The 11,367-nt window shown below is 45.4% G+C and overlaps 1 protein-coding gene across 1 annotated transcript in view; it reads left to right on the top strand.

The window, feature by feature from the left end:
• Positions 1–538: 538 nt before the first annotated feature.
• Positions 539–11,367, top strand: part of DCAF12 (DDB1 and CUL4 associated factor 12) — a 34,407-nt gene continuing 23,578 nt past the window's right edge. The window contains exons 1-2 of the mRNA XM_021691439.1: positions 539–1,194; positions 2,265–2,519. Of these exons, the coding sequence (XP_021547114.1) occupies positions 1,117–1,194; positions 2,265–2,519 (333 nt within the window). The 5' untranslated portion in view covers positions 539–1,116. The remainder of the gene's footprint in view (positions 1,195–2,264; positions 2,520–11,367) is intronic.

Raw genomic sequence — 11,367 nt, 5'->3', positions numbered from 1 at the left:
GGGTCCCCAGTGAGAGGCAGGCAGTGGCAGTCCCCTGTTCCTGTCCTCAATTTAGGACCGCATGGGAGACGTAAGAAACAGATGAATTTTTTAAGGCGTGAGGTCTATTTCATAAAGCACAAGACAGTGTGGCCGGCAGGTCATGAGAATCTAAAGGGAGAGGAGGTCGTAGATGAGGGAAAGATGACGAGGGCTGTTGTGGTTACGGCAGGAGAGAGGATTAGGCGGGGCGTGTGGGCAGCAGGGAGGCAGGAGACTGAGTGGAGAATGGAGCCTGAAGGCTCTCGAGGGGTGGGAAGAGGCCAGAGGCCCGGGCAGCAGTCCGGGCTGGTAATGCCAGGTAGGGCAGGTACTCTGCAGAGGGAAAGTCTGGCCACGCGGGCGTGGATTCCGAGCCGCACTCCACCTTGCGAGGGTGGAGGAAGAAGGTCCTGCCTCCTGGCACAGAGTCCAGCCCTTGGTGTCAGGGCTCCGTTTGTGATAGGTTCGGGGAAAGTGCTGCGCTCAATAAGAGACAACCAGTGGCAGCTGCCGGGTAAAGGCGTGTGCTGGGAGGTACTCCTTCCCGGAGCGAGGATAGTCGTCCTCACTTCCGGGTGCTTGCGGATGGGCAGGCGGGGGTCCGAGGTCGACCGCCAGAACGCAGATTCCTCTGACCCCAGGTCTTCCACCTCCAGCGGCCATCTGGCGACCGTTGGAAATGAGCGGGCGGCCGCAAAACAACTGCCGCGTACTCTCCACTTGCAGGCCGTAAACCCCACCCCTGAAGGCCCGGCAGCGTCTCCGCGGCGAGATGCCGCGAAGTGCGGCTGCGCAAGGGTGACGGAGCGCGGGCGACGGGGAGGGGGTGTTTTGGTTCTAGCCGCTCGCCGTCCTTTCAGACTCGTTCGTCTGAAAGCTTCTCGTTCCTTCCTCCCCTGCCCCTTCCCTTTCCCTTTCCCGGCCCCAGTCCTCCCTCCCTCCTTTCCCTTTGCCTGCCTTCCCGGGTCCGGGCCATTTTCCGGGCCAGGCGCACCAAAGTGCGCGGCCCCGGGGCCCAGTATATGACCCGCTCTCTTGCTAACCCTCGCTACCCCCGCCCCATGTGGCTGCGGGGCCGCTGCGGCGTTGCCCACTATGGCCCGGAAAGCAGTTAGCAGGAAGCGGAAAGCGCCCGCCTCGCCAGGAGCTGGGAGCGACGCTCAGTGCCCGCAGGTGAGGGCTGAGAGGCCTGGACCCGTGTTACATCGCCGAGGCACCCAGAGGGGGATAAGGTTCTAAGGTCAGGGAACCGGAACCGGGGACCAAGGTCTGTAGTAGGAGGTGAGGCAAGAGCGGAGCCCCAGCCTTTTGGGACAGGGCCGGGCCCTCAGGAGTTCATAGCTCTGAAAGGCCAGAGGAATGAGAAGCTAAAGGGAAACTTGGAAACGGGGCATATTCCGCGGAAGGCCTGCAGCCGGTCGTGGGGCTTGAGGGGAAACTATAATCTTGGCGTTGGAGGGAGGAAAACCGACATTGAGGGGAATCAGGAACAAAACCTCCCAGAATATACTGGGAGGGAGAGTGAATTCCCCCTTCCAGGGCTTTGGGAAGCGGAGATGATTGCGTCCTTTATAAGGGAAGGAGTTTCCGTCTGGATACCTCAAGCCCTGAGGTGGGCTTTTTAGCTCTTGGACCGGTATAAAAAGCAGCAGTTCTTGTTGAACGCGTATTCGGACTCTGATTTCCCGTGCTTCCTACTCCGTTAGTATTTGATTTTTCGAATTCTTCAACCGCCGGGAGCGTGGGCCTGGTGACGGGGGGGGGGGGGGGGGGTCGCCCTGATAGCGCATCCCTGGAAGGCCTGGGATTGCAGGCTGGCCCCAGCTGCACTCTCCATGCTCCACGGGGAGTACAGACTGAGAGGAAGAAGGGTCCTGGGTAGAGATGCAGCCAGTCGGTGTAGTAATTATTTGGTCCCTCATTCCCTTCCCTATCAAGGATAACTTTAGGGGCCCTCAAGCCTGCACCCCTAACAGGGCTAGTAAATCTTTTGACCTCTTTTCTGCTTCCTTTTCCTTGTCTTTCAGCCCTTGTTTCTCATAGGTAGCTTTGACTATGAGCAGTATCTTCTCAGTGTTGGAAGAGTTAAACTGGACTTTCTGTATTGAGATTTCTGTTCTGTTGTATTTCTGTTGTATGTAAATCCTGCAGGATGAGTTCTTGGTGATTTCTCTGATACAGGAGGATCCCTTGTTCTGAAGGAAGGTAGCCAAAGCCCTAATTTCTAATGTTGCTTTTCACAGTTTGGCTGGGATCACTCACTTCACAAAAGGAAAAGACTCCCCCCAGTGAAGAGATCCTTAGTGTACTACCTGAAGAATCGAGAAGTCAGGCTTCAGAATGAAACCAGCTATACTCGAGTGTTGCATGGCTATGCAGCACAGCAACTTCCCAGTCTCCTGAAGGAGAGAGAGTTTCACCTTGGGACCCTTAATAAAGTGTTTGCATCTCAGTGGCTGAATCATAGGCAAGTGGTGTGTGGCACAAAATGCAATACGGTAAGCATCTGGGGGGCGGTAAGTGAACCTTATCCTAGGGCCTGAATACGTTTTGGCTCCACATGCTCTAGAACCTCTCTCTCACTGCTCATTTTCCCCATCAGTTTCTTTTGGGAGGAGATTGCCTTACTCTGCTTTCCATTCCCTCCTATCTGTTGATAACTTCTTTCTCTCTGTCCTTTTTCCCAGTTCCTCATCTTCTTGATAAATCTTCAGAGGAGTCTGTTTCTTTAGGCCTCTTGCCGTATAGCTGTTCCACTGCTTTTAGAGTTCTTTGGCCTCATGTTTTTATGTTGCTTTTTAAGTCAGAGACCTTAGAGGAAAGACTTAGGAAAGAACGATGCTCAGGGCATCATTCAGGATACATAAAAGTGGAAACCTAGGTCTTATCTGCTAAGCTAAGGGCACGTATAAGAATATTTTAAGTAGCACTTGGAGGGCGCCTTGGTGGCACAGTTGGTTCAGCGTCCGACTCTTGATTTTGACTCAGGTCATGATCTCAGGGTCATGAGATTGAGCCCTGTGTTGGGCTCCGTGATCAGCGTGGAGTCTGCTTGAGATTCTCTCTCTTTCCCTTGGCCCCTCCCACTCATGTGTGTGTGCTCTCGCTCTAAAATAAATAAATGTTAAAAAAATAATAATAAAGTAGTACTTGGTTCAGAATAGGAATAAAGCAAACCTTTTTTTCCCCCAAACATTCTTTTTTAGGGAGTAGAATCCAAAGTAGAATTAAAGATTTCCTTTTTTTTTTTTCCTTTAAGATGTTATTTATTTATTTGACAGAGAGAGGGAACACAAGCAGGGGGAGTGGGAGAGGGAGAAGCAGGCTTCCCGCTGAGCAGGAGCCCGATGCAGGGCTTGATCCCAGGACCGTGGGATCATGACCTGAGCTGAAGGCAGGCGCTTACAACTGAGCCACCCAGGCGCCCTTAAAGATTTAATTTAAGAAAGGGTAGAGAATGTGTGTTTGGTGGTATATTTCAGGATGTAAATGTTCTTTGCAAAGTAGCCTCCTGAAAAGGATTCAAAAGAGAGAAAAATTATTACATGAGGAGGAGAGTGTTTTTACATGGAATGAGTTAGAAAATAGCTATACATGAATGAAGGGAAAAATTTATCAGCTATATAATAAGCACAATTATAGTCATAGATAAAATATGTCAATCCAGGATTGGATATTGCAGATATGTTTGGAACGGAGGGACACAAATAATGTCAGAGGAATGGCAAGAGGCACGGCCTGGAGGTAGGAAATGATTCCAGATGAAGCATGAGAAAAGATGGGATATAGGCCCAACTGCTCTGTTTTCACCTTACACAGAAACACATCTTGGATTAATTGAAAGAGATCAAGAGTGTCTTAAGTACTAGAAGTGTTTGTTTATAAAGGACATAGGCAAAGATTTAAACATGAGTTTGAAGGAAGGAAATATTAATCTTGGCGGTTGGGGCCCAGCTGGCATTTCCTCTTCTGTTGAAGGTTGCTGCTTGTCATACAGAAGCCTTTCAAAACTGAGTAGTGGTGGCAAGCCTCTACAAAACTTCCTTTTCCTAGTCTCGCAGGCCACCACTCATGGTTTAAGAGAACTGTCATTATTGTCACTTGGAATAGAAAAAGAGTCTCCCATTTGGAGGAATTCATTCTACTCCACATATACGATTAGTGTTTTGCCCAGCAAATGCTGTTGAATTATAAACTACATTAATCATAGTCTCCTTCTTGAATTTATTGACCCTATTTTGAAGGTTTGCATAATGTTAAGTAATAATTTAATGTACTCTTAATACCTACCTCTTTCTTCCTGTTTCCTCATAACCTAACATGTTTAAATGAGGGCCTGTTTTCTTTATAATTTGTGTTGTTATTTGCTAGCTTCCAGAACCAAAGCAGGGAACCAGGAATGCTGCTCTTTGAACTTTCTGACATTGGACAAATGAGTCCCTTATCTGTGCCTTTGGTTTCCCATCTGTAACATGGGAGTGATAATATCCAGAGCTGAGAAGGTGGCTGTGCACCTCTTGGGAAATACTTGAAGTTAGCAATATCTTTCTTATGCAAAAATAGTGGTGATAATGAATGCAAAGCTTTTTCCAGTGCTCTTCGCATTCCCTGGGACGTGCCTCAGTTTGAAAGAGGAAAATTAAACAATTACAATTATCTTTGGATAATATGTCAAGATTTTGGGGGGGGGGAAGAATTTGTGTTGGAGTCTCAATAATAAATGAAGTTCTTATGTATTGAAATTTTGCTATCAATGAAGCAATTTTAATGTATTAGGTAGGAAAAGTATACAACTACTTATATCCTAAAATAGCCTGTACCTTCAGGTTAGAAGCTGTTTTTGTCTTGGGTGCTGTTAATATTCATCAGCATTTAACTGAATGTATACAAATGCTAAAAAAGTAAGGTTATGGGGCACCTGGGTGGCTCAGTTGGGCGTCTGCCTTAGGCTCAGGTCATGATCTCAGGGTCCTAGGATCTTTAGGCTCTGTGCTTAGCACGGACTCTGCTTCTCCTTCTCCCTCTGTGTTCTCTTGCTCTCTCTCAAGCAAATAAATAAAATCTTTAAAAAAAAAAAAAAAAAGCCAAGTTATTTCCCAGTTAACTAGCTTGGGGCAATAGTTTTGAAACCTCTGCTGAGGCATTAGATCATCCTTTTCGAAAAGAAGTAGATATATTTTGTAAATCTTTTTGTAGCTTGATATCTGAGGTGAGAATTGCCCTGTGCTGTGTTGCCACGCTCAAACTAGGAGCAGTCATTCAACCCCCTGAATTTTCTGGGCCCAGTAAGCACAAGAAGGACCATAAAAATGGCCAACGTATGTTTTATTTTTTTTAAAGATTTTATTTATTTATTTGACAGAGACACAGCGAGAGAGGGAACACAAGCAGGGGGAGTGGGAGAGGGAGAAGCAGTCTTCCCGCCGAGCAGGGAGCCCGATTCGGGGCTTGATCCCAGGATCCCGGGGTCCTGATCCAGGATCCCGAAGGCAGACGCTTAACGACTGAGCCGCCCAGGCCCCCTGTTTTAATCATTAATAACATTTGTATGGTTATATTTTTACTAAATTACCAAAAGAGAAAGGCGTAGGGGCGCTTGGGTGGCTTAGTCGTTAAGCGTCTGCCTTCGGCTTGGGTCATGATCCTGGGGACCTGGGATCGAGCCCCACATCAGGCTCCCTGCTCTGTGGGGAGCCTGCTTCTCTCTCTCCCACTCCCCCTGCTTGTGTTCCTTTTCTCACTGTGTCTCTCTGTCAAATAAATAAAATCTTTAAAAAACCAAATAAAATAAGAGAGAAAGGCGTAGTATAACCTTAATTGGAACATGGGCCTGGAAACCAGGATGGGTAGGTATATTTTTCTGGTATAGGGTTACAAAGTCAGATTGTCTACAGAGCGAGACAGAAAAGCTAATAAGAGAAGCTTGCCAGGCGCAAGACAGTAAGTTGTGGGGACTGCAAAGAGCCAGAGAAGGTATTCTTGGCTCCAAGCAGTTGTTGCCATGCAAGAATCTGAGCCTATTGTTAATTTTCTTTCTTTCTTTCTTTCTTTTTTTTTAAAGATTTTTTATTTATTTATTTGAGAGAGAGAGAATGAGAGAGAGAGAGCACATGAGAGGGGGGAGGGTCAGAGGGAGAAGCAGGCTCCCTGCCGAGCAGGGAGCCCGATGTGGGATTCGATCCCAGGACTCCAGGATCATGACCTGAGCCGAAGGCAGTCGCTTAACCAACTGAGCCACCCAGGCACCCTCTTTCTTTTTTTTTAAGAGAAACTGGAAATCTGGATTTTTATGGGGAAAAGTATCAACCACTTACGAGGGTTATTGAGAATCTGGTGTGACAAGAGCTTTATGTATCTGGAAGAGAATTGTGAGATTAAGGTTGGAAAGGTTCATTAGGATCAAATTATGGAAGCCATTGAGTGTCCAGCTAAGATCTTATTTGGTGGGGAATGAAGAGACAAGACCCAAGGATTTTAAGCTGGGAGAGGAGTACTGTTTTAGGGAAAGCAGTTACAGGATGCTAGTGCTATAGTATAAATGAACTAATGAGGACCAAAAGCAGGATAGTGGCAGGGAGAGAGTGAGGAGAAGACAGATACATTTTAATAGAGGCGCCTGGCTGGTTCATTCAATGGAGCATGAAACCCTTGATCTTGGGATCATGAGTTTGAGCCCCATGTTGGGCATAGAGCCTACTTCAAAAAAAAAATTTTTTTTTAAATACGTTTTAAGAGGTAAAATCTGTAGGGACGTCTGAGTGGCTCAGTCGGTTGAGGGTCTGCCTTAGGCTCAGGTCATGATTCCGGGGTCCTGGGATCAAGTCCCACGTGGGGCTCCCTGCTCAGCGGGAAGCCTGCTTCTCCCCCTGCCTTCCTCTCCCCCTGTTTGTGCTCTCTCTGTCTCTGACAAATAAATAAATAAAATCTTAAAAAAAAAAAAAGGTACAATCTGTAGATGGTGACATGCTCAGATATAATCCAGAGGATTACGTTAAAATTGATACTGATGTCTTGAAAACCTGGGTAACTGGAAGGATGGCAGGAGAGGAAGGAGTATTAAACAAATTTGAAAAGAAAATGAGTTTAGTGGGCGCCTGAGTGGCTCAGTCGGTTAAGCGTCTGCCTTCGGCTCAGGTCATGATCCCAGGGTCCTGGGATCGAGCCCCACATCGGGCTCCCTGCACAGCGGGAAGCCTGCTTCTCTCTCTCCCACTCCCCCTGCTTGTGTTCCCTCTCTCACTGTGTCTCTCTCTGTCAAAAAAAATAAAATCTTTAAAAAAAAAAAGGAAAAAAAAAAAATGAGTTTAGTTTTGTGCTTTCACTTAGTTGAAATTTAAGAGGTGTAAAAATTGAAGTCAGTGATTTGGGAATGGTCGTCTATGTATAAGGGATTATTGAAATTAGTGCACTACCATTGGAGAGACTGTAGAGAAGACACTCTTAAGTTGCATAAACCTTCCCTAAAATTGAAAAATTTCATTTTATGTGTATTTTCTGGGCACAATGAGTTCGGGAGGTGGTATGGGGAGCAGTCTGTAGTTTTCATTATAGTTTCAAAAGGAGTACTGTGAGCCAAAAATGGGTAAGAACCATTGATATTGAAAGGGTAGCTATAAAGATAGAATCTTGGAGCAGGAAGGTCAGAGGAGAACTAGGAGGGGCTATTTTGGGGCGCCTGGCTGGCTTCAAAGAGCATGCGACTCTTGATCTCAGGGTTGTGAGTTGGAGCCCCACATTGGGTATAAAGATTACTTAAAAATAATTTTAGAAAAGAAGGAAAGGGAATATTTTGAGAGGGGGCAGTTTAAAGACAAAGATGGTGATAGAGTGATAATGTATGCAGAGTTTGAGATATGTAATTTTAGATTCTTATTTCTCACTCACTGATACCCTTCAGCCAAAGACTATCAGGAACTTAGTATAGTAGATACAATTGCTTATTGCAACTACAGAGAACCTAAACCAAAGGGAACCATGAGACCTCTCAGTAAGAGGGTGTTAGAAAGGACTTAAAAGGGCGATTTGGGGGAATGCTTAAGGAAATGGGACTTTCCCAGGAAAATTTCCTGGGAAATTATTTTTACCAAGACACCAATGCCTAGCTGATAGTACCAGGCTAACTAGTAGAGGTCAGGGCTGCTTGCTTTTTCTCAACATCTTCCAAAGTAATGAATGGTCACGGGTATACTGCTGACTTCACAGATAGAGTTGGTGGATTAGAATGAAGCAGAAAAGGGGTGCCAGGCTGGCCCAGTTTGTGTAGAACATATGACTCTTGATATTGGGGATGGAAGTTTGAGCCCCACATTGAGTATAGAATTACTTAAAAATAAAGTTAAAAAAAAAATGAAGCAGACAAAATGAGTTTGGGCTGCGATTTGTTGTCAGATGGGAGGAAGAAGAACTTTTGAGGAGCCTAATTTTGGGTGTGGAGAGGAATGGTAGACACCAGGGTTGAGAAAATAGCTGTAATGTTGTCCCTGAGTTTCCATATGCAGATTCCTGAAATGATAAAAGCAGAATATGAAATCCAGTCTGAGACACAGGAAAACAAAATATGGTGAAGTGTGGGAGTTTTGCTCTGACCAGATCTTTAATTCTTGCTCCTTCATTTTACTATTTTATTTCCCCAAAGGGATTACAGCCTTTTATTTTTACTTTTTTTTAAGAGTTTATTTATTTGACAGAGAGTGCACATACAAGCGGGGGAGCTGCAGGCAGAGGGAGAAGCAGGCTCCCCGCTGAGCAGGGAGCCTGATGTGGGACTCGATTCCAGGACCCAGAGATCTTGACCTGAGCGAAAGGCAAACGCTTAACTGACTGAGTCACTCAGGCGCCCCTCAGAATATTTGACTCTTTTATTTTACTTTATTTTTTTTAAAGATTTTATTTATCTATTTGACAGGGAGAGACACAGCGAGAGAGGGAACACAAGCAGGGGGAGTGGGAGAGGGAGAAGCAGGCTTCCCGTAGAGCAGGGAGCCCGATGCGGGGCTCGATCCCAGGACCCTGGGATCATGACCTGAGCCGAAGGCAGACGCTTAACGACTGAGCCACCCAGGCGCCCCTTTATTTTTTTTTAAGATTTATTTATTTGACAGAGAGAGATATAGCGAGAGAGGGAACACAAGCAGGGGGAGTGGGAGAGGGAGAAGCAGGCTTCCCGCGTAGCAGAGAGCCTGATGCGGGGCTCGATCCCAGGACCCTGGATCATGACCTGAGCTGAAGGCAGACGCTTAACGACTGAGCCACCCAGGCACCCGTATTTGACTCTTTTAGAGAAAGATTTTATTTTATTTTTTAAAGATTTTATGTATTCATCTGACAGAGACACAGCGAGAGAGGGAACACAGATGGGGAGAGGGAGAAGCAGGCTTCCCGCCAAGCAGGGAGCCAGATGTGGGGCCTGATCCCAGGACCCTGGGACCATGACCTGAGCCGAAGGCAGATGCGTAACGATAAAAAAAAAAAAAGAAATGATAGACTTGCTATGTTGATTCTGGGCCCCATTTCTTAATTTTCTTTGTGCTTATGGACAAGTCCCAGATACTTCTCCTAAGCCTTTCTTCTGTCACCTTTAAAATAAATGGAGAGAGTAGTACCTGCCCAGCAGACCATGAACAGAATTAAATAAAATGTTGGTTAGCACAGTGTCTAAAATTTATGTTTAGTAAATTGTTGATCTAATTAATGGTGGCGGTGGTTTGATGTTTCTAGACTTTAGGTGTATTTCTGGCCAGATTCAGATATGCTTAACATAAACAGGATTTCTATATCCTATAAATGGCTTCTTTTCTGTATGCCAGTCACATCCCAAGTATCTTAAACACTTTTTTTTTTTTTTTTAAAGATTTTATTTATTTATTTGACAGAGACAGCGAGAGCAGGAACACAAGCAGGGGGAGTGGGAGAGGGAGAAGCAGGCCTCCCGCTGAGCCGGGAGCCCGATGCGGGACTCGATCCCAGGACCCTGGGATCATGACCTGAGCCGAAGGCAGTCGCTTAACCAACTGAGCCACCCAGGCGCCCTATCTTAAACACTTTTAAATAATTCATCTAGGGGTTTCTGGGGGCTCAGACGGTTAAATGTCTGCCTTTGGCTCAAGTCATGATCTTGGGGTCCTGGGATTGAGCGCCACATCAAGCTCCCCGCTCAGTGGGGAGTCTGCTTCTCCCTTTCCCTCTGCCCTTCCACCCCCACTTGTCCACTCGCTCGCTCTGTCAAATAAAAAATATATATATTATGTAATTACATAAGGAACTACAATTAGGAAATTATATGTAATTTCATTATAGAAAGAATACAGATAAAAGCAAAATATTTTACTGTGTACAAATTATGATAATACCTAGTTCTGATAAGGATGTAGTGGAACAGATGTGTATATATATATATTATATATATGTATACGTAGCCACTAAAACCTTTTATTGACAGTAATTTGGCATTATATTTCAAGTCTGGTACATATTGTTGAATGAAGGGCCTTAAAGTATTATACCCTTTGACTTAATATTTTCAGACCAGGGAATTTATCCAAAGGAAGAGAAGTCTTTTTTAACAAGATAATCATTGGAAGCTATTTTATCTAAATACTGACAAAAGGAGGGGTGCCTGGGTGGCTCAGTTGGTTAAATGTCTGCATTTGGTTTGGCTCAAGGCATGATCCCGGGGTCATGGGATCCTGGGATCTTGGGATCGAGTGGGCTCCCTGCTCAGCGGTTAGTCTGCTTCTCCCTCTTCCTCTCCTGCCCCTCGCCCTGTTCCTGCCCGAGCACACTCTCTCTCAAAAAAATAAATAAAATCTTTGAAAAAAAAACAAAACAACATAAAAGAATACTTGAGTACTTTATGGTAAATCACATCTGCATGATGTTATGCAGAAATTAACATAATTATGAGTACTAATAGCACACAAAGCTTTTTCTTTTTTTTTTCTCCCCCCAAGATTTTATTTAGTGGAGAACCTGGGTGGCTCAGATGGTTAAGCATCAGCCTTCAGCTCAGGTCATGATCTCCTTGTCCTGGGATCCAGCCCTGCGTCCCTGCTGAGCAGAGATTCTGCTGCTCACTCTCTCCGTGCCCCTCCATACTCCACTCATGCTTTCTCTCTCTCTCAAATGAATAAATAAAATCTTAAAAAAAAAAATAGGGGTGCCTGGGTGGCTCATTCGGTTAAGCGTCTGCCTTCGGCTCGGGTCCACTTCTCCCTCTCCCTCTGCCTGCCGTTCCCTTTGCTTGTGCTTTCCCCCCCTCTGTCAAATAAATGAATAAAATCTTTATTTTATTTTTATTTTTTTAAAGATTTTATTTATCCATTTTTTAAAGATTTTATTTATCCATTT

This window comes from Neomonachus schauinslandi, chromosome 13 (assembly GCF_002201575.2).
Source record: "Neomonachus schauinslandi chromosome 13, ASM220157v2, whole genome shotgun sequence".
Lineage (NCBI taxonomy): Eukaryota > Metazoa > Chordata > Mammalia > Carnivora > Phocidae > Neomonachus > Neomonachus schauinslandi.
Note: the sequence above shows the minus strand (reverse complement) of the source record. Positions and strands in the feature narration are given on the sequence as shown.